We start from the raw sequence: 24,582 nt of genomic DNA, 5'->3' as shown, positions 1-24,582 counted from the left end.
GGTAGAGGATGTGCTTATTTTCAGCAGTTTAAAAAAGAAACCAACGTGTTCTTTGATGGTATGTTACTAGAAATGAAGGGGTTTTTCCGGCGGTAATTAATCATTTTATTGTGAAGCCAACGAGGACTCGAGTTGTCATGGTAACAAAACAACACGAATAAAGTAATTCACCAGGTACGAACAAAAGTAAATATTTGGGATGTCCCGACAACCACAGAGCGGATGATTTGCAACCAATCGCAATGAGAGTAAAGCAATAATTCAATGAGAATATTTAGATGCGAATCCTCGGATGTAACAAATCGAAGTGAAAAATGAATACAGTAGCAGATAAGGTGATAGATTGATATATCCCTGGTTCGATTGATAAGAGTATGGTATCGTGGATGAGACAGAGTGTGAGGAGTTCCGCAATAGGATGAAACGTCCGTCCAGTGTTTCTAGATTTTCAATGGTGGTCTAGCTTCAATTGACTCATGATTGCAACTATGAGAATACTAAATTTCCACGAAACTCCTTCTGATAAATTGAGAATAATTAGAAAAGATATAGTATAGGTATACTTATAGTAACACTCCTACGATTAATTTTTGTCAAACGCCTCTATTAACTTATTTAACGGACAATATTATTCGGACAGTAACAATTCGTCTGTTTCACATGTGACAACTTACGCGCACATATCCCTCTCCAGCCTAAATATTCGTCGTTTAAATATCATTCGACAAATCATCCTCTTTCCCATACGTATATATGCGTTTAAATCCTAATAATAGCCTTTGCCTTGTCTCTCTTGGCCTTGATTGGATTCAGAAACGCACGTCTCATCGTATTCAAAACTCATCAGCTGGATTTATCTTCATCCCAGAGTTGGTGTTCATATGTGAATTGGAATTCTCCCCATCCTACAAGACAGTGGCTACCTGGAATCAGTAGCTAAGTGTATAACGTTATAGCGTTTGAAGCGAAAGGTATTGCGTCCCAGTTCCGGATTGAACATGAACTCTAAGATGCAGGTAAATTCAGCTGACAAGTCCAAAACAGGGTGAAACATGCCACTACTGAAGAGTTGCATACTGAAACGAAACGGTCGTCCAGTGCTTCCAACTTTTCCATGGTGAACTAGCTTTAATTGACTTATGAATTCAACTGTTAGATGGTAATTTATTTATAATTTAAGTAAAATTCATTTTCCTTTATAGAGATATGATCATAATAAGTAAACAATTTAATTATCATTTCCGTTTTTTGAAATATGTTAAATCATGTAGTTCTTGTGAAATAAGGCAATATCGAAGAAATACGAACAACATGCATATATGCCAATAAGAGACTGATCAATTGCAGTCGTAGACATCAGTCGGAAGACACAAACAAATACTACCAAGTGAATTTAAACTTCACCCCATTGCACAAGTATGTGGCTATCAGGACTCCGTAGCTAAGTGGTAACGTGATGGCGTTTGAAACGAACCATACTAAGTTCATGTTTCAGAGTGAACATCAACTCTGAGATGCAGATACATCCAGCTGACGAGTTCCAAATAGAATGAAACCTACGTCCTAGATTTCAATGCTAACCACTATCCATCTCTGCTTATAATGTTAATAACAAGTATAGTTTATTACATAATTCAGTCAAAATAATTTAATAGCTTGATTATGATGTGTTTAGTACACAATATAGTATTAGTTTACATTCATAGTAGTTACTAATTACTATTTCTACTTATTAAGAGTTACATCACTAGGCTTTTACACTTCTTTCCCTTTTTTTTCTTTTTCCTATTCTCCTTTTTTCTGTTCAATAAACAAGTCTTAAATGAATCGTATTCTACCACGACTATGGATGATACAAATATATCAGTGACAACAAACATAGAAACTATAACACCTAGCAACAAGATCTCAGTATTGACCACTTATTCTACCATTGATTTACCTAGTTATGAAAATACTACCAGTTCTATTACAGTAATATCAAATGAACGTATCCATGATGATAATCATACTGTTAAAATGAATCTTTCAAAAATTGATAATAAATCAATTATGAATTATTCAATGGAATATCCAAGTTTACCATGTCATACATCTTGTCCATTAATACAAGGGAAACGTTATTGTTGGGGTCCAGGACGAGATCAATGTCAAGCAGGTAACTATCTTATCTTCTTTTTAATTGTTCAATCCTTTCAATCTCGATAATATTCTTCGTCAGTTAGTGAAATTTTATACATCTATTATTATTATTATTATTGGCTTTCTGAAGCAATTCTGCAGCAATTTGGATGACTCTCGGGGTCTTCCACATTGTACGAGCATTCCATGTACCTTGATAAATGATTGCTCTGGTTGTCAGAAGAGGTGTCAGCCTCGTGGATTCCGAAGGAACTCGGTTTTCGCCATGAGGCTGCATAACTTTTCTAAATGAAGACCTTCTGACTCCCAGGGCAGAGTTTAAATAGTTTGAATAAATTTTTCTGGTTAGCGTTTTTTAGCGAGTTAGTTTTCTACAGGATGTGGTTGCTAACCCCAAGCCCAACCCTCCTCCTTTATCCGGGTTTGGGACCGGCAGTAGCCCCTGGAGGAACTGCAGGCGGGGTTATTATTGATTTTATTCGACATTATACTTTTAGTACAATAGAGAATATTCAGCACAAAGTACTTCAACAAGTTTCCTTTCCTTATTTCTTGATCGAATCTGAAGATAAATATTGAATGATCGCCAGTTTAGATATTAGTAGTTCAAGAGCTTTCATCTGGATAATGTATATTCTATTCGATGTATATTGCCAGCAACCAAGATGTTCCTGATTGGATCTATTGTAACTTGTACAGCGAAATATCGTAAACTTATCATAAACGAACCTAAATAGGTTATGAGACTAATAGTCATAATGAAGTGTTAAAACAAACAAGGAAACAGATAACTTGTTGAAACATCTAGATGACAGGAACTGGTAGCCCAGATATTCAAACAGGCCGCCTTGATCTAACATTCTTGTTATATCCCGAAGAGAATTATGACTGGTAACTTTGGGTTCCGTTTAAGGGCCAATAAGATATGTATATTTCCTATTGTATAATTGTTAAGTAACTAAATTATTCATATTCATGTCCCTCGTATTATAAGCTTTATTTTGACCTAGAGACTATTACTGTACGATTTACCATTCTTGAGTTATCCCCAGTCTATTGATTACTGTTCCCCCTACTCACGGTCACTTTTGGTTGAATCTTGTACAAATGTTGTTTTCTATTTTATGGTATGATGTGGTCTGTTTGATTAGTATATAAACTCACTATGTTTGAGAACAATGATTCATACCACAGAGGCTGAGATTGGTGTTCTAGACTTAACTGGCTGGGCTAGGCAGATAAAAGGACTGACAAGTACTCTAGACTGGTCACACGGGTTTTGTGTGTCAACGGTCCGATCAACAAATCACTGCTCTCTAATTGGCGCTATCGTCACGTCATATATATTAACAGGGCACTCGGTCACAAGTTATAACAATTCCCATTAAAAGCAATTAGAAAAACGTAGTAGATTTAAGAAAAAATTTCTTTTTAGTTAACTTTTCATTATGAATCTATACTTCTAGATCAATACTACAATGTAAAATTTGAACAATGTTTTAAAATCAGAAGAGATTTTGTGGAGATTTCAGTATTTGCATAGTTGAAATCATGAGTCAATTGAAGCTAGACCACCATGGAAAACCTGGAAGCACTGTTTGACGTCTGTTTCGTCCTATTATAGGACTCCTCAGTGGCAGTGCGCATCCACGACCTCGCCTCACGAGATTCGAACCCAGGACCTATCAGTCTGGCGTCAAAGTACTCAACTGATAGGGGGTTTTGTGGAGATTTCAGTATTCGCATAGTTGAAATAATAAGTCAATTGAAGCTGAGGAGTCCCACAATAGGACGAAACCGCCGTCAAACAGTACTTCCAGGTTTTCCATGGTGGTCTAGCTTCATCTGAATCATGATTTCAATTATGCATAGTTTTGAAACTGAAGAATATTTAAACAATAAGAAGAAAATTTAAAATGTATTTTGAAGAAGTTACATGGGAACAAGGAAATATTTGTTAGAAACAATTACGTAATTACAAACAGACAAATTCAGATTGAAAAGAAGGTATAGTGTATATGATGATTAATTATACAGAATAAGTTATTATCATTATGGGAATTAGTGAAGATTATAACACTTTCAAAGTTGATTTCATTAGTCAATCAAAGTTAGACCACCATTGAAAACCTAGAAGTAATGGATGATCGTTTCGTCGTATAGTGAGACACTTCAGTAGTGCGAGGTGTGAAAATATCACAATCTCCACAAATCCCTGTACTGTTAATAATCATTTGATCACTACTGACTAGATTCAAGATAGATTTGCTGGAGTTCTAGTCATAAGTCGTGACCAATGGAGTCCAATCAGTGTTGCGTGTAAGATAACTATCCACCCCAGATAATGAATGACGAGTTGCACAAGATCATGGATTGATTGAAGTTAGACATTAACACTATTGAATACCGGCTTATTTATCTACAGCTTAAGTGTTCGCGCGCCGGACCGAAGGTCCTAGGTTCTAGTCCCACGTGCGAGATCATAGATGCCCACTACCGAGTAGCCCCATACGAGGACGAAACAGCTGTTTAGTACTTCATGGTTTCCACCGATGGTCTAGCTTAGATCGACTCATGAATTCAACAGTGAGAATAAGTTATAGTTATAGATATGATAGTGAAAGCGGGTGAACTCAATTGAAAAAAGGTCTTAATTTCGTAATTTTATCCTGAAAATTTGAATTTTATGTTTGCACGCCAGAAGACGCTTATTTGATCTACAGCTTACATTTCGCACTCGGAATTCCTTGACTTTCATTGTTTGGCAGATATTTTTGTGGCTCTCTCAAGGGCATTTCTATTATTGTCTAATTAAGCTTGATTTGTATGCTTAGTAACTTGATAATTCACCCTATAGATCATCGATTCTTAGTTCCATAACTGTTTACCCTTTTGTTGTTGTTGTTTTAGTTCATAAATGTCAAATTCGTTTATGTGAAGGATCTAATTGGTGTTTTCGTACAAAATCTAATGAATATTATCAAAAAAATTTAACTTATTATAAAATGAATTTTATTACTTCATCAAAAGAACAATGTTGTCATTCGGAATGTGCAGCTAGTTGTTATGGTCCAAGAGCTCGTGATTGTAATGTATGTTATTTCAATAAGTAAATTATTTCTTTATTTACAAGCAAAGATGAACAGTGGCCAGCAGTGGAGTCCAGTTTGATGCGCGTATCGTCCTATTTGGGACTCGTCAGCTGGAGGTACCTACATCTCAGAGTTGATGTTCACTCTGAGACTCGAACTTAGTATCGTTCGCTTCAAACGCCATCGCGTTATGCACTCAGCTACTGATTTCTGATAGCCACTTGTTTGTGCAATGGGGTGAAGTTTATATTCACTTGGTATTGTTTGTTTATTTAAAAAAAAGCTCTGAGATATAGGTACATCCACATGACAAGTTATCAATAGTACGAAACAGGAGTCCTGGATTCCACTGTTAACCACTATCCGTCTTTGCTTAGAATGCACATGAATTAAGACTAAATCGAGGCAGCAATACGCACAGTATGCAAATATGACCAATAAGAGACTGATTAATTGTAGTCCTAAACATCAATGGGGAAATACAAGTGAACAACAACAAGTGAATATAACTTCACCCCTTTGTACAAGCAATTGGCTATTAGGACTCAGTAGCTAAGTGGATAACGTGATGGCGTTTGAAGTGAACGGTACTGGGTTTGAGTCTCAGAGTGAACATCAACTCAGATACAGGTAAATCCAGCTGGCGAGTCCCGAATAGGACGAAACGCGCGTCAAACTGGATTCCACTGCTAGCCACTATCCATCTTTGCTTAGAATGCTTGTGAATTAAGGCTATGTGGAGGCAATACGCACAATATGCACATATGCCAATAAGAGACTGATGAATTGCAGTTCTAAATAACAATGGGAAGATTCAAGTAAACAATATCAATTGAATTTAATAGTTATTAAAGTTTAATTACTATTTGGTTATATTTGTTGCAGATTGATTTCAGGTCTGGTTCCTTTGAAAACCAGAGAGTACTGAAATACTACTTCATTCTAGTATGGGACTTCTCATCAGTGCACATCCATGATCCAACCCACGGGACTAGAATCCAGGACTTTCGTTCTCTTGCGCTATATCGTGCTGTTTCATACTCTTCACGGAGGTTTACGTGGAGCCTTGTAGAAACTTGTACCCTCTGGTAAATTATAATCCTAGTCATTCGGTTTTGCCTTATAGGGAGTTGACACTATGCTTTTTCTGCCTCACTTGACATCTGTAACTTTGAAATACTTACATCGATCGACCACTTAGTAGTGACCACTACAGTGTTTGCTCGGTCTTTTAGTTTTGATCAGGTTCTGCCAATCAAGTTGTAACATGGACAAGAATGTATCTCATATGTTATCACATTCACAATAACTTGATCTCCTATGTCTGGATATCACCACATAACTATCAAATCATTTACCATGTTATAGCATCTCACGTAGAATTGAGTTTATTCATATCGAATGTGGTTAAGCCCTTTTGTTAACGTATTTAATGGATAGAGTCATTTGTACAATAACAACCTATTTATACTATTGTATCTTTATTATTGCTGTACTTGTATGAAAATGTATGCTTGAGCATTGCTTACTGCCTACGTATATGTTCATTTGCTAGCCTTACTATTAGTCGCTTCATTGATTCGATGGTTCATTCATTTCCCTATATATATGTGTGTACAGTTTAGTCCTGTTCACTGAGTGGTTCATTGACTCGATCATTCGCTCGATCATTCGCTCGCTCATTCGATTCATACACTTACTCGTTTGCTTTTCGGAACTACTCTTTCATGCTTGCTTAACGTACCTGTAATTTTGGATAATTGGGCTTGATTCAATAATAAACACAATCAACATAATGAATTCGCCTTCTGATTTATACATCGTTGAGGCGTTATCTAATAACGGTCATCAGGACAAACAATATACAAAGTTTAAAGATAATATTGAATACCGACCATCACAATATAACGTGGCACAAATCCATGAAGTCAATGACAAGTGGACTGAGCCATGTTGGTAGGTGTAAACTACCTGGTTGGGATCTGCAAGGTGATAACAACCGATGGTTAGAGACATTGAATGACATGGCTCAAAATCGTTTGCAATGGCGCAGGTACATCCACTCTTTGTGTTCTGCCAAATAGACATGACAAGCTTTGGAAACATTACGAAGCATTTTATCCAATCAGCGTTTGACTAGAAGGTTTGCTAGAAACATCACGAAAGTGAAAAGTTACATGTAGAGGTTATGATTGGCTGGTTACCACACGGTTACTATGTTTAGTGGCACTCCAGAGTTTTCAGGAAAACTCAAGGACTTCTAAAATACTATAAAAACCGTATATGTTCTGTACATAAATGAAGCTTTGGAGTAAAATGCTTCTCGCATATCTTTTCTCTCGTGTTCAAGTCACTGTGTAGTTCTAGCATGGGGTTTACGAGACTAGCCTAGGATCGGAGTATAGCGTTCAGTTAACAAGACTTATCAAGAAGTTAGGTCCAAGTGAGCTAGACAGGTAATGTAATTTGACTTCGCTTGTGAACCCACGTGACCGCTCATTCTCGGAAACCATTCAGTCATTGAGCCAACAGTTTGGAGATAACTCCTCATTGTCCAACACACGTTATTGACGTCTGAAGCTGGTTATGAACGAAGACTCTGATTTCTTTACATATGTGGTAAAGTCAACAGCGAATGTGAACGCTTCCAGTTGAAGTCACTAACTGAAGACCAGTTTAAAACCCTCATCCTCATTTATAGTCTCCAATCTCAAAAGTTCAGTGACTTTAGAACACGGATACTTAGAATCAACAAGACTTATCATGAATGCCTTTAGATATCATTATGTTTTTCCTGTTTTATCCTTCTAGGCATGTTTACGTTTATCTAATCGTGGTGTTTGTACAGATTCATGTCCAGCATCAAAAAAATATAACAAATCAACATTTAGCTGGGTAGAAAATCCAGATGGATTATTAACATTTGGAATGATCTGTGTTAAATCTTGTCCAAGTAAGTAAATTAATTAATCAATGGCTGTTACTACTTTAAAATGCCCCTCTATATTATTCTAAGCATTGTCTACCCTTATGTACTTTGTTGGTTGTTGGAAAAGTACTGTGGAAAACAACCTAGTTTCCATTAAATCAAAGCAAGGAATCAGTTCACAAGTTCCCTGACTGTTAGGTTTATGAAATCTGGAAGATACAGAATATTCGATTATACATTATAACATGATCAGAAGGGGTTTTTTGTGGATATTATAGTAATTTCGGTAGTTGAGATCATGAGTGAATTGAAAGTTAGACCACCATGGGAGAACCTGGAAGCACTGTTTGACGGTCGTTTCGTCTTATTGTGGGACTCCTCAGCACATTAACATCGTTAGATGGTCTAGAATTAAGCGCTCGCGCGCGAGACTGATAGGTCCTGGGTTCGAATCCCGCGGGGTGAGACCGTGGATTCGCACTGCCACTGAGGAGTCTCATAATAGGACGAAATGGCCGTCAAACAATGCTTCCAGGTTTTCCATGGTGGTCTAACATCAATTGATTCATGAATTCAACTATTAAATGAATGGATCCTATTGGCTAGTTTCCTGAAGGAAGAATTCTTCCCACAAAACATTAAAGAAATCCTAAACCATTGATTCAATCCCAACATCAACTAAGTATTTCGATAACCAGACACTATATAGTGAACAAGAACACGAGTTAGGACAATCGAATGCATTTCAGTACAACATTACAGAATATCTCATTTAAATACGAGAACCATGTAGTGAACAGTTAATTTACAAACTATCAATCAATTGTCTCAATCTCTACTATTCCTTCTGCAAGTATCAGTCCATCGTCTCCGATTATTATTGTTTATGCATTTTTGTACCAATCGCGTGACGTTCCCATTCTCTTCTTATCGATCTTCTACTGAAATACATTCAATGCTCGACCATCATCATATACTACTTATATGGATTTCAGTAACCCACACCACAAATAAAATGAATTTTCACTACAAAATTTGTGAATTAAAAGTATAAATTATCAGAAGGGGTTTTGTGGAGATTTAGTATTTTTCATAGTTGAAAGCGTGAGTCAATTGAAGTTAGACCGCCATGGAAAACCTGGAAACGCCGTTTGACGGCCGTTTCGTTCTTATTCTGGGACTCCTCAGCTATGAAAAATACTAAATCTCCACGAAACCCCTTCTGATAATTAATATAATCATATGCTCACTAGTGAATTCGAGAAGTACATCCAAGAGCTCTAGTGAGAAGCAGTGACCAGTGGAGTTCAAACCACGTCTGTCGTGAGGTAGGAACTCACTGAAGACAATTGGTGAACAGTTGCTCAACTTCGTGGATTGGTTGAAGTTAGACATTAACACCGTTGGATTCCGGCCAGCTCAGTGGTCTATCGGTTAAGGGCTCTGGCACGAGACTGGTAGGTCCTGGGTTCCAATCTCGCGAGAGCGGGTTCGTGGATGCGCACTGCTGAGGAGTTCCATAATAGGACGAAACGGCCATCCAGTGCTTCCAGGTTTTCCATGTTGGTCTAGCTTCAATTGACTCACACTTTCAATTATAAAAGTATAAAATCAAATCTATTTTTCAATGTTCCAATTAATGACTCTTTATTCTCCCTTTTTTTTGTTGTTTTACTGAGAAACGTATCTACGAGATGATGATCATTGTGTTTCAAAATGTGCACGTCCAGGATATATGACATATCAAGGTGAATGCATACCATGTCCAAATTCTATTTGTCCTAAAAGTAAGTTAATGATAATCATTATCGTTTCATTTATATGAGATCTTCATTTGATAAAAAACTATATCGGGAACATTTCATTGTTCACAGTTACACATACCCTTGTAGGTCAGGGTAATTTTGCATTGATTTTCAGGAGAACCAGAAACCATCCAGACTTTCATGTGACAACCCAAACAGTACAGCTTAATCCCGTTTAACAGGAAAGTCAGACACTGCCCAGGATTAACCCGAGCAGTACAGCTCAGTCCCGCCCCATAAGAGAACCAGATACTATATGGGCTTCAACGCTACAATCTGAATAGTACAGATCAATCCTGTGGCCCAACCAGACAGGCACCAAGCACTCTGGTGAACCATTCGTATCATTGATATACACATTCACATCACATGTATAATTATTCCAATCAGTGATCGCGTAAGCCAATTATGCACAGCATTAACAGGTCAAAGTTGACCCATTCCGCTCACACGACAGTCAAACTTATTATTGTTAGCAGTGGCGACATGCCTTACAATGGCTCCAATGACAATGGCTCTTGAGAACATTGAAAATCAACAACCAGTATGAATGAAATCAGTTAACCAGTGAACCAACTTTTCACATGAACAGTCAACAAAACTTGCCAAAGTAATGCCGAAACATCCACAATGTCAATGTCGAACCTCTAGTCTCACATAAGACCTTCAGCTCTACATAGCAATATAGCTTATACTGTATACAACACATATGTAGGATAGTAAGCGAAATAACCTAGCCTGAAGCGTTATGGCATAAAAAAACGCTTAAAAACCCTTTGTCTGGTGTCAGAATACTAATACAAGACCATCAAGATCATTTTTATCGCGTTTTGCAAAATTTTCATTTTTCCGACTTTCCAGACCCTGAGTTTGGGGGTAGTATCCCTATTCAATAGGACGTAATGGCCGTCCAATGCTTCCAGGTTTTCCACGGTGGTCTAGCCTCAATTGACTCATCATTTCAACTATTAAAATACTGTAATCTCCACAAAACCCCTTCTCATCTATGATCATATGCTCACTGGTGACTGACTTCAAGGGATGTTTCCTTGAGTACTAGTGGGAAGTAGTGACCAGTGGAGTTCAACGAAGTCTGTTGTAGAGATATCAAATCACTGAAGACAATTGGTAAACGGTTGCTCAAACTTCGTGGATTGTTTGAAGTTAGACATTAACACCGTTGGATTCCGGCCAGCTCAGTGGTCTATTGGTTAAGTGCTCTGGCGCGAGACTGATAGGTACTGGGTTTGAATCTTGTGAGACGGGATTGTGGATGTGCACTGCTGAGGAGACCCATAATAGAACGAAACGGCCGTCCAGTGCTTCCAGGTTTTCCACGGTGGTCTAGCTTCAATTGACTTTTGATTTCAACTATATGTATATCATTATTTGTTAATCACTGAATGTTCTTATTTATTTCAGTTTGTACATTAAATGAAATTGAGTCCATTAAAGGAATTGATTATTTACATCGTAAATCACTTCATGCTATGGAAAATTGTACAGTATTTGAAGGTGATATTAAATTATCAATGCAATCATTTATCGGGTAATTTTTACATTGAGATTACATAATATGTCAGTAGAAATTAATAAAGTTATCTTCCTTTATTATGCAAACTTTCTTTTAGTTTGCTGTCATTCTTCGTTTAGTTCTAGTATAGGACTACTTAGTACTGAGTATTTACCACTTCATCTTCGGGAATCGAACCCGGAATCTTTTGGTCTAGAGAGTGAATCCTTAGCCAACAAACCATTGTGACGGTATCCAGTGGTGAACAAGTTTGAATTAAATCAGTCCGTCATATTACTCAACAATCTTACAATGCCTTTGGTGGGTACCTTCCTCACATAAAACACGGTTCAGCTTACCTCCTTAATACTGTCCAGGACACCTATGTTCTTAATAGTTATCTAACTAATATGCATTCTCATAGTTCATAATTCAGAGCAAATTACAAGCTAACTAGGTGAACTTTATGCTGTGACTGAGTAACTTGTTAATTTTGACGCTATTTTTCTTCTTAAAATATGTAAACACCTTACTGAAGAAGGTACACATTCAATCATTTTGATCTACCGAAGGTCTGTTCCTCAAAAATTCAATAAGGACTAGTGCTCCTTACGGGATTCAGCGATACATCAATCAGCTTCATAGTATGACATGTTACCACTAAATTGTTTATCATTTAAAAAGATTAAATAAAGAATAACACTAGTCACTGTTCAGTAATCAGTCATTAATGACAACTTTGTCCTATAGTTTATCAATCGCAAAAGGAACAGCTTAGCAGCGAAACCTCAGACTTTGGAGCTGAATGAAGAGGGTTCAAATCTCATAAATAACACAAGTTCCCTAAGGATTAACAGTATTCCTTATTGAAAAGTACAATGTAGCACAAAACATAGATCCAGAGTATCTTAATGGTTACCTCTAAACACCTAAAATCGGAACACAATGTAAGCTAAATCGAGTCACTTAAACCAGAGAACATATTACAACTCGAACGATAGGATCCTCTCAACACTCAAAGGTCATTATTCCACAATCAATCAATCGCACAAATACTCATGTATATATTCTCAAATCAAGTTGAAAACAGTCTTAAACATACATCATATTAAATATTTAATGTTCATCGTCGATTCGTACTGCATAGCGAGGTGGGATCTTGGATGAGCACCTCTGAGGAGTCCCACAAAAAGACGAAACGACCGTCCAGTGCTTCCAGGTTTTCTAGCTTCAATTGATTCATGATCCCAACTATTAAAATTACCATAATAACCACAAAACTCCTTCTGATAATAATCAACATATGCTCACTAGTGACTGGCCTCAAGAGGTATTTCCTGGAGTTCTAATGAGAAGCAGTGACCAGTAGAGTTCAACCAGGTCTGTTGTGAGATAGTAACTCACTGAAGACATTGGTGGATATGTCGCTCAATTTCATGGATCGGTTGAAGTTAGACATCAACACTGTTGGATGCCGACCGGCTCAGTGGTCTAGAGGTTGAGCACTCGCTCGTGAAACTGATAGATCCTGAGTTCGAATCTCGCAAAGCGAAATAGTGGATGCGCACTACTGAGGAGTCCCACGATAGGACGAAACCGCAGTCAAACAGTGCTTCCAGGTTTTCCATAGTGGTTTAACTTCCATTAACTCATGAATTCAACTATTAAAATAGAACTTAAAGAAATAAACATTTTGTATTTCATTCCTTATAGTGATCCATTTTATAACTTATCACAAATTGATGAAGGTGTAAAATGGAAAGATCTTATAATTGGTTTATCTAAATTAGAATATATAACAGGAACTCTCTATATCAGTGCTGGTTCACATGCTCCATGGATGACTAATTTAACATTTCTATCTAATGTGAAAATAATTGGAGGAAGTAAGACAATCAATTACATACCCTTTTCATATTGTATTTACCCATAAATATGGTTGATCTTCAATGTTAATGACGTTTAGACTAATTTCGTAGTATTTTTTGTTTGGATCTTCCAATTGATGTTTAGGACTGAAACTGGTCAGTCTCTTAGTGGCCATATGTGTATACTGTACGTATTGCCTCGATATAGCCTTAATCCACAAGCATTATAAGCAAAGATGAATAGTGTCTAGCAGTGAAATCCAGTTTGACGCATCTTTCGTCCTACTTAAGTGGATAACGCTATGGCGTTTGATGCGAAAGGTGCTGGGCTCGAGTCCCAGAGTGAACATCAACTCTGAGATTCAGGTACTCCAGCTGGTGAGTCCCGAATAGGACGAAACGAGCGTCCTGGATTCCACTGCTAGCCACTATCCATCTTTGCTTATAATTTAAATCATCGTCTGATCATAATTAAATGACATATGGAAGTCAGGATGTGGTAGGCAAATGTTTTTTTCTAGTATGAAACTTCTCGGGAGTATACGTCTACAACCTTACCAGTAATAGAATCCAAGACCTACAGGTCTCTCATTTAGAGCTTACCGGTTAGAACATAAGATTACCATCAAATGATTTACATTTCTTTCTAATTTCGATCAACTCGAGATACTGAAATAGCATCTTTCAAACAATCGGTGAGTAACTAACTCATATTCAACGTGGCTGGAACCCAATGGTCACAGTTTCATAATAATATTTCCAAAATCATTCTTCGAAATTAGTCACTAGTAATCAAATTATTACAATATATACATTTTGTTGCCAGGTTATCTTTAGATGTGGATTTTGTTCGTATTCACAAACAAGCTTAATTAAATGAAAGATTTGTATAGAACTATTCAACGTACTAATGGATTTCGTTATCTGATGAAACATTAGAAGTTAACAAATAGTGGATGGCATTCTACAGCCAACTAAGTCAAAGTTAAGCAGTCATTAATGAACAGATCTGGAATAGACTTGTATTATGCTTGTGAGTAATGGCAAGGATAACTCGTTGGCAAACTCAAGGAAGGCTCAACAAGCCCAGAAAGAGTCGAAAACATTCCATCCAATCACAATCAACGCTAGAGGAACATTCCAGAATGCCAACGTGTAGCTTTTCTATTGAATGAATAAGAAGGATCCCCTATATGCCTATTGGCTGTTCGAAATGATGATTTACTTTGAGCCAAAAACTAGAAATACATGAGATTTTCGTACTATATTTGACACTGTGTAGGGAATACTGTTCCTACTTACTAGTCTTCTGTCTTCTCTCTTGTGACGTTGCAGGTTCGATCGTTCAATTAGTCTAGTAGTACGCAGCATAGCAAGAATCTAAAGCTCTAGATATAACAGTAATCATAACATACAAAGTCATCCATATTAAAAGTGAACATAGTAGACTATTGTAATATCTCGAACTTAGATTCTTAGTATGTCGCGTAATACTTAAGCACTCGAACGCTATAACCCTCCAAGTCGCAAAATGAGAAGACAGAAGACAAGTGGAAGAAATTTTATTCTAAACAGTGTCAATTATGGTACAAAACTGTCAGGTATTTATAGTTTTTAGTAGAAACGAAATCATCATTTATAGTTATCCAATCCGCACACAGGGGGTTATTAGCATTGTCCAATAGGAAAGCTACATGTAGTGGTTCTGGAATATTCTTCCAAAAGCTGATTGGATAGAATATGTTCGCCTCCTTCTGAGCTTCTTAGAGCTTCCTCAACTTCACCTGTGGACCGTCCCCACAATTATCTACAACAATGGATAATCTTTACAAACGTAGAGGCTTGTTTATTCCTGTTAGAATGTATGATTTAATGTTTAGATTGATGGGAATAGTAGTCAAGTGACGACTGTTTACAAAAACAACATTATCAACATAATCTCCTTAAAGGAAGGTTGTAAGTTAAGAACTGACTAAAAACATTTAGATCATTATATTTTTCAATTCAGCGGTCTAAAGATATTGTCCGTAATGCAAGAAACATAAAGCACGCTAGCTGACCGATGAAGTTCCTTTAATGTCAAAGAAATGCATACTCAGTTACATTATTACCAATATTAGTCACCACCTGAATAGGTCAATGATAACATCTCAGACTTTGTAGCTTTGTCCTAATCAGTAAGCTTCAGTTCTTTCAGATTTACAAGATCACTTTACTAGGAAGTTCCTTTAACTGTCTAACATATTAAAATAGTATACACAATGTCGATTCACTTAGACTAGTAACCATATTGTAATTTGATCGATTTAATTTGATAAGCACTAAGGACTTGAAAAATCTGACATTGGTTACTAGTATATGGTTAACTATATATATAACGTTTAAAATCAGAGTATCATCATAAACAAGACCAACTAATCTGAAGGTATCATCATACGGTATTATCCAATCAAGTTGAAATTACGTCCAATTACTACATACCACATCAGTTGACCTAGTATTCAAACCGGACAGCATGTTAACTGAAATCAATTACATCTCAACCATTAACTACAGTTACAACGAAGCGATATCTTAAGCATATATTTCTGCAGCAATTTGGAAGACTATTCCGGTCTCCCATATTGTCCAGACGTTCCATGTACCTATAAAAAAAGGTTGCTCTGGTTGTTAGAAGGTGCCTTGGCCTCATGACTTCCGAAAGAACTCGGCTTTCATCATGAGACGTCATAATGATTTCTTCAACTCCCAGGGCGGAGTTTAAATGGTTTGAATAATTTCTCTGGTTAGCGTTTTTTTAGCGGGTTAGTTTTCTACGGGATGAGGTCGCTAACCCCATGCCCAACCCTCCTTCTTTACCCAGGCTTGGGACCGGCAGTAGCCCCCGGAGGAGCTACAGGCGTTAAGATTATATTTAGTGTAACTATTCAATTTCTTGATAATGCAATAAACTGATACTGATTTAATAATTGAATTCATGAATCTATTCAAGCTAGACCATCATGGAAAACTTGAAAGCACTGGACGGCCATTTTATCCTAGTATAGGACTCCTCAGCAGTGCTCATTCACAATCCCTCTCGTGGGATTCGAACCTACGACCTATCAGTCTTGCGCGCGGACGTTTAATCTCTGGAAAACAGCTGAGGAACCCCATACTAGGACGAAACGGCCGTCCAACGCTCCCAGGTTTTCCATGGTGGTCTAGCTTGAATTGCCTCATGAATTCAACTATCAGATTACTATAATACACTTTCTGATGATTTGGACTGGATCTTAATTGAGATATTCTTTCACTAAATGAGATTTGTAATGCTTTACTATTATTCATTCCTTTTCACTTTTGTTTTACTACAGTTAGTCCAAATATCCAACAAACGCGAACTGTCAATATAAACCTAAATCATCATTTAGAATTTTTAGGTATGACATCATTACAAAAATTAGGTCATCCAAGTTTATTAATTACGGGTAATCCACGTTTATGTTATGTGGATACAATTGATTGGACAAGTTTACTAAATGATGAAACATTCGTCGATGAACTTCATGACAAAGGTACAAAGATTTCGAAACTAATCAAAACATTCAATACTAATCTTAATAATGATTCATTAGCACAAATTATATTACGTCATAAGAAAGATTCCAAAAGAAAACGACCATTCAAAGATTCAACTATTTTTGTTGGGGGAAATGCTCATTTTGAATTTTGTAGTAAGTTTTTCATCTGTTTGGTAATACCTTATAGTTATCCCAATATTCTTAAAACTTACTTACTTACGCCTGTTACCCAATGTGGAGGAGCATTGGCCGTTCACCAGCGTTCTCCATCGAACTCTGTCCTGAGCCTTCCTTTTCAGTTCTTTCCAGTTGTTATTCATCCTATTCTTAAAATATTCTTATTTAATGCCCTCCCCGTCCCCCCCCTCAAAAACAAACTATCAAACAAGAAACAATAACAATGTAATCTCGATATTATCCTTAATGACTTTGGAACAATGAAAGAGTTGTTTCTATGTTAGTTACTTGAAAATCGAATTCGAAAAATTACTTACTTACTTACTTACTTACGCCTGTTACCCCTCATGGAGGAGCATAGGCTGCACAACAGTATTCTCTATTCAACCCTGTCCTGGGCAATCCTTCCCAGTTCTTTCCACTTGCTATTTATCCTTTTCATATCTGCTTCTATTTCCCCGCGTAATGTGTTCTTTGGCCTTCCCCTTTTTTGCTTCTCTTCCGGATTCCAAAATAGGGCTTGCCTCGTGATGCAGTTGGGTTGACTCTAACATCTACTAACTATCGAATGTTAGTTTTAAAACAATCATGGATTATATAAAGTAGATAGAATATAGTTAGCAGCGGAATTCAGGACACAAGTTTAGCCCTATTCAGGGTTTATTAGGTGGTGATTGGAGTGGAAGGTACTATCTTTGAGTTATGAGGTCAACATCAACTCGAGGATTCATGTGAGTCAGTAAGTCAGTCACAACATAAAACCTGTTACGTATGTCCATCGGTTCAGTTTACCATACCTCGTTAACGTGAGATCATATCATTAGGCCAAAACTCAGGAAAGTAGAGGTAATAACAGTATTAGTGGTAATAAAAAATAATGAGCGTAGAAGATATGATCCAAGAAGATACAAATTAGTGAAATAAAAACCCGAAAAAGTTATGAGGAATTTTCAATCCCATAAATTGGAGGAAGGCAAGGAACAAATGTACTTACGCGATTGAAAACGATTTTGAGCCATATCATTCAGTCTCTTATCATTGATTACAGCGACCACGCAAACCACAACCAGGTAGTCTATATCTATTAACAAGGTTCAGTTCAATTATCGATGACTTCATAGACTGATGCCATGTTTCATTATGGCCACCTCTGGCTTTTTTCTAATCTGATCTTACAATCTCACCTTTAGAGGTATTAGAGGGATGGATGTATGTAATACATGTTCCAACCAACTCAGTCGATAAACATTTACTGCCTATTTAATCTATGTGCCATCCTTATTTAGTAACCTATTCCTATCCCAGGTATTTCAGCCTCATTCAGTTGACAAGTACCGAATAGGGTGAAGTATGCATTCTGTATTTCACTGCTAAGCACATTATATGCTATCTGTATTAACTTGCATCATGATAACTATATCGAGGCAATCCTTATAGGATGCACATATTCCGAACGAAGTTGATACAAAACTGAGCTTGAAAAAAGATCTTTTTCGTCCCAATGCCTAATAACTATACAAAATCGCACTTCTTATTAGATGAATTATAACATTTTAAACAAAGATGAATAGTGGCTAGCAGTGTAATCCGAGACACGCATTTCGTCCTATTTGGGACTCATCAGCTGCAGGTACCAGAAGCAAAAACTCACCATAATTAATACTGTAACAAAAATTTTACAATTAAACTGACAGAATTTTCATAATTTATTCTTATATAACAGAAGGTCGTGGAGCCGTATGTGATGAATTATGTCAACCACATAGTGGATGTTGGGGTCCAGGTAGACAATTTTGTACTTTATGTAAATATTGGTCTATTGAAAATATTGATAATGGTGGAAGAATTTGTATGGAACATTGTGAAGATCTACCTGGTTTCTATACACCAAAATTGAATGATACACATAGTAACTTGGAACAAATATTAAATAATAGATCAAATATAGTGATAGATGTACAAAATCTTTCAACGGCTGTTTATAATAATGAAATCAACAAATCTACTACTGAACTCATTAATAAGTACTATAGTAAAGAAAACAAAATTTTCTCATCAGCACAATGTAAAAAATGTTCAGATATGTGTAGTTTACAAAATCAAACATGTTATGGTCCTAATGATGATCAATGTATTGGTTTATGTCGATTTGTACAAGTAAGTAAACAATATATGTTTGATCTATGATAAACTACTGAGTTCATACAAGTAAAGATGGATAGTGGCTAGTAGTGGAATCCAGTTTGACGGGCGTTTCGTCCTATTTGGGACTCGTCAGTTGGATGTACTTGCATCTCAGAGTTGGTTTTCATTCTGGGACTCGAACCCAGTACCTTTCGCTTCAAACGCCATCGCGTTATCCACTCAGCTACTGAGTCCTGATAGGCACTTGCTTGTGCAATGGGGTGAAGTTGAAATTCACTTAGTATTGTTTGTTTGAATCTTCCAATTGATTTTAGGACTGCAACTGGTCAGTCAGTTATTGACATATGTGCATACTGTGCGTATTGCAGTCCTCGAAATCAATCGGAAGATTCAAACCAACAATGCCAAGTGAATTCATACTTAGTTTATAGTTGATTTTATAGAATATGATCATCACTTCATAGACAAACATAGGCCTCCTACAATCATTCTTCATCGAACTCTGTCCTGGACAATCTTTTACACTTGTTTCCAGTTGCTATTCATCCTTTCGATGTCTGCCTCCAATTCTTGACGCAGTATGTTCTTTCGTCTTCCTTTTTTTCCTTTTCCCCTCAAAATTCCGAGTTAGGGCATGCCTCGTGATGCAGTTTGGTGATAGACGCGTTTTCTTGTACGTATGATTCAATTTACAAAATGTACTTAAGCGAGGGTTTCAAAAATGTAGAGAAAACAAAAACATACTGTATTTCGGAGGTGTTACCTAAACCTGTAGGGATTATCAGATGATAATTGTGTCTTTGTTAACTGATCCTAGTATGGCACACCTCAGTGACAGTCCACGTCTACGACCCCACCACCAAGGGTCGAACCCAGGATTTTTTACACCTCACGAGAATACTCAACTTCTAGACCATTGAGCTGCAGTTTGAAATCCTCATTCATTGTCTGCGACGAATAACTGTTTCACAATACAACGAGATTTGTGAATTGATTGAAGGTAGACGTGTACATTATTGAATGTCAGCTCAGTGATCTAGACGTTGACTGTTCACGTTTCTTCCTTGGTAATAGTTCAACAAAGATTAGATTCTTATTTATTATAGATCAGAAGGGGTTTAATGGAGAATTTAGTATTTTCATAGTTGAAATCATGAGTCAATTGAAGCTAGAACACCATGGAAAACCTGGAAGCACTGGACGACCGTTTCGTCTTATTATGAAACTCCTCAGCAGTGCACATCCACGCATCCTCTTCTGATCTATATTCATATGCTCACTAATGACTGACTTCAAGAGATATTTCCTTGAGTTCTAGTGGGAAGCAGTGAACAGTGGAGTTCTACCAAGTCTGTTGTGAGATATCAACTCACTGAAGACAATTGGTGAACGGTTGCTCAAAATCGTGGATTGGTTGAAGTTAGACATTAACATCGTTGAACGCCGGCCGGCTTAGTGGTCTATCGGTTAAGTGCTCTGGCGCGAGACTGGTAGGTCCTGGGTTCAAATCTCACGAGTGCGGAATCGTGGATGCGCACTGCCACTGAGGAGTCCCACAGTAGGACGAAATGGCCGTCCTGTGCTTCCATCTTTTTTATTAGACAATAGATTCCATTCAAAAGATGACATTTCGAATGACATAACATTTCAATCTTCATTAACTTGTTTTTCTTTCAATCAAAGGATGGTCCATTTTGCCGAGCTTATTGTCCACCTAATAAATATACAGATCCAATAACTAAGAAATGCATGGAATGTTCATCAACATGTACACCACCTGGAGATATAGAAAATGGTAATATATATATCAATAACAATTTATTGAATCAAAAGATTGAAAACAAACTTAAATATTACTGTACAGGATCAGGTGATTGGCCAGGTAATGGTGGATGTAGTTTTTGTAAACAAACAGTTTTATATTTGGAGCCAAAAAATTCAAATCATCATTTAAAATGTGTCAATGTAAGTATGATAAGTATCAAACATTTTTTTCTGTTCAATCGAATACTTCTATGTATTTTTCTTAGACATTCAATGAAATTTTCTCCAGGACTGGCCTGCGTCAACATCTGAACTAAGGATAGGGAGTGAAGTAGTTGAACGCGTCGACAACTTCACTTATCTTGGAAGTCTGATCAACCCTACTGGGTTGGTGTCTGATGAAATCTCTGCATAGATTCAAAAAGCTCATTCGGCTTTCGGTAATTCATGTCACCTATGAAGAAGGCGGGATATCCTTCTATCAATTAAGGGATGAGTATACCGCGCAGTAGTTCGCTCTGTTCTACTTTAAGGCTGCGAAACATGGCCATTAAGAGTAGAAGATACTCGTAGGTTACTAGTATTTGACCACAGATGTCTTAGAAATATTGCTCGCATCTGCTGGGATAACCGGGTAAGTAATAGTGAGGTTAGACACAAGGTATTAGAGAATGATGGTAAATCAGTTGATGATGTTGTGAATCTTCATCAACTGAGATGGTTAGGCCACGTGTTACGAATGCCTGAACACCGATTACCACGATGCGCTACGCTGACTAGTATTGGGGATGGTTGGAAGAGAGTTTGGGGCGGCCAAACCGAAATGTGGCATCAGAGCATGAAGTCACTAACTTCTTATCTGAGCCATGTTGGTAGGTGCAGACTGTTTGGTTGGGGTCCGCGTGACTATCATAACCAATGGTTGGAGACTCTGTGTGACATGGCTCAGAATCAATCACAATGGAGTAGGTGTATACACTATTTGTCTTCCCTTAAACCTTGAGATTAAAATTCCTTCATATATGTCATTCTTCTTGTAATATATCCTTATATACAATCTTTCTTACTTATTACCACCACTAAATTAACTACTTCTATGAATTCAGTGCTCATCTTGTTGTGCTAATGAGTGATGTATGGCAACTTGAACCGATGCATATATGTGCCTAGTCCTACGTTGGATCTGACTGACTGAAATGAAATTGTTCAGTTTACAATGAATGATCTGTTTTAGTTTTCTTTAGAAAAAATATTTATTATGAAAGTTTATTGTTTTTACAGATATGTAGTGAACAATGAAAACGAGACTCTAACCCATGACCTTCGGTGTCACATGCTAACGTTTAACCTGTAGACCACCCAGCTGGCGGGACCGAAGGTACTGGGTTCGAGTCCCTCATGCGGGATCGTGGACGTCTTATTTACATATCATATTTACATATCAATCACCTTTAACTAGGCATGATAATAGTTTTCGTAACGAAATGAGAGTCATCAAAGAATCACTTTGAAAACCAAGTATGAATGAATGGAAAGTTCATTTGAGGTATAACATTTCCCATGAATGCATATCTTTACTCCGTGTTAAATTAAACACAGTGATTCATGCATTGATATGCAGTTTATTGTGTTGCATTTACTGGATTGAATCCACTTTATAATATTTGACTTAGTATTACTCCTATAAATGAGTCGATCTAAGCTAGATCATCATTAAAACCTGTAAATACTGAACGAAAGTCTCGTCCTAGTATGAAACTATTCAACAGTGCACATTGAAGATCCCTCACCAAGGGGACTCCAACCCAGGACCTTCGGTCTTGTGCACGAACGCTTAACCTGTAGACCACTGAGCAAGCATCTAACGGTGTTAATGTCTGACTTTAATCAATCCATTATATTGCTGAACCCTTCATCCATTGTCTGATGTGAATAATTGCCTCAACCCTACACGGATTCGACTCCACAAGTCACAGCTTCTCATTAGAACTCTACGAAATCCCTCTCGAAGCTAGTCACTAGTGAATACATGATAATTATCAGAATGGGGATTTATGGAGATTGTAGTAGTTTGTACAGTTGAATTCACAAGTCATTAGGGGGTTTAGAGAAATAGATGACTTCAGTTTACTCTGAAGTTGAAGTTAGACAATGTAAATTACCGGAGGATAACAAACTGATCGAAATTTGATGGACTTCTAGAAAGAAATGAAGGTATAGGGTTTGATTCTTGAAAGGGTTGTAGATGTCCTCTGCTCAGGAGTCCCATATTGGGACGATATATCTGTACAGAGTTTCATGGTTTCCAATGCTTATCTAATTAAGATCAGTTCATGATGGAAACTATGAAGGAAAATATGAATCAGACTATGACTTGAGTCGATTGTCACCACTCAATCTAGCTCAATAATTTTCACTATCATCCTATTTTAATGATCCTCTTTATAGAGTTGCCCATTTGGTACTTATCAACACGTCATCAACTTACACCATAGAGGAGGTTCCAGTGTAGATCGTCAATCAACAGTTTCCTTCAATATAAAAGAACAGAATAGTTCAATGAATCGATTTACTTGGAGTCAAACTGATGCGAATCTTTTTCATAATTTCCCATCAAAAATAATTGATGAAATTTCTCTATGGTTATTAAATCATACTCAACCACAATTATATGGTTTAGCGCAAATATGTTTACCATGTAATGAACAATGTCATTCAGAAATTATTTCATCAAGACAATCAAGCTTAATAGGATCATCTAATGTTGCATGTTATGGACCTAGTCCAGAACAATGTGTACGTTGTGCTTATGCAAGTTATCAAGGTCGCTGTGTTTCCACTTGTCCATCAGGTTAGATATTTGATATTTTTAATGATTCATTTATTAGTTATAGGAGCAATGAGTTATATGGGTATTGTTATGACTTGATCAAGGTCGTCTCTAATTTGTTATGACCTTACAAATTAAACTCGTGTGACTTATCCACCAATAGAAATACGACATCTCCGACCTTAACACGGTGACAATCAAGGACGTCCAATCAGTATGAGTAATTTCGCGTCCTTATTGGTCCTTAATCCGCCTAGCCCGTCCACTTGAGTCCAGAACACCAATAGCAGCTGCTGTTATGCGAATCTATGCGAATCATTTATTTCAAGCACACTCTGTTTATATACTAGACAGACAGACCACACCACACCATATAATAGAAAATAATATCTGTACAAAATCAAGCCAAAATGTGGCTGTGAACGTGGGATACCATAATCAATAAACTGAACATAATTTGGGAACAGTAAATCGTATGATAATAACCCATAGATCAAAATGAAGCTTATCATAAGATGAATATAGATATACATAATCTAGTTACTGAATAGTTATACAATAGGAATATATACAGAATAATCGTCCATTAATAGGTCCTGGGAGTTACCCGTACTTATGTCTTCACCAAAATATAACAGGTATTAGTAGCTCTATGTTCATAATGAATGCGTTTTACTTGGATAAAGCAGTTTGACCTGATAAAATAGCACAAGTGAATTCGAACTTCAATCATTTTTAGTTGTTTATAGTTGAA

General features: G+C 37.0%; 1 protein-coding gene and 1 non-coding gene across 2 annotated transcripts in view; one reads left to right on the top strand and one right to left on the bottom strand.

Annotated features, from left to right (window-relative positions):
- The window catches only part of Smp_152680 (Receptor Tyrosine Kinase,putative), a gene marked incomplete at both ends in the record, with an annotated part of 53,546 nt that overhangs the window by 8,863 nt on the left and 20,101 nt on the right, over positions 1–24,582 (top strand). Inside the window, 10 exons of the mRNA XM_018791809.1 lie at positions 1,947–2,158; positions 5,173–5,234; positions 8,046–8,187; positions 9,843–9,950; positions 11,391–11,517; positions 13,195–13,367; positions 16,706–17,065; positions 18,813–19,246; positions 20,918–21,199; positions 23,447–23,849. Of these exons, the coding sequence (XP_018647302.1) occupies positions 1,947–2,158; positions 5,173–5,234; positions 8,046–8,187; positions 9,843–9,950; positions 11,391–11,517; positions 13,195–13,367; positions 16,706–17,065; positions 18,813–19,246; positions 20,918–21,199; positions 23,447–23,849 (2,303 nt within the window). The remainder of the gene's footprint in view (positions 1–1,946; positions 2,159–5,172; positions 5,235–8,045; positions 8,188–9,842; positions 9,951–11,390; positions 11,518–13,194; positions 13,368–16,705; positions 17,066–18,812; positions 19,247–20,917; positions 21,200–23,446; positions 23,850–24,582) is intronic.
- On the bottom strand, positions 19,397–19,465 carry Smp_tRNA_02180_Pseudo_TTG.1.1. Its single transcript has one exon. It is a non-coding gene (tRNA).

Source organism: Schistosoma mansoni, assembly GCF_000237925.1.
Source record: "Schistosoma mansoni, WGS project CABG00000000 data, supercontig 0225, strain Puerto Rico, whole genome shotgun sequence".
Classification (NCBI taxonomy): Eukaryota; Metazoa; Platyhelminthes; class Trematoda; order Strigeidida; family Schistosomatidae; genus Schistosoma; species Schistosoma mansoni.
Note: the sequence above shows the minus strand (reverse complement) of the source record. Positions and strands in the feature narration are given on the sequence as shown.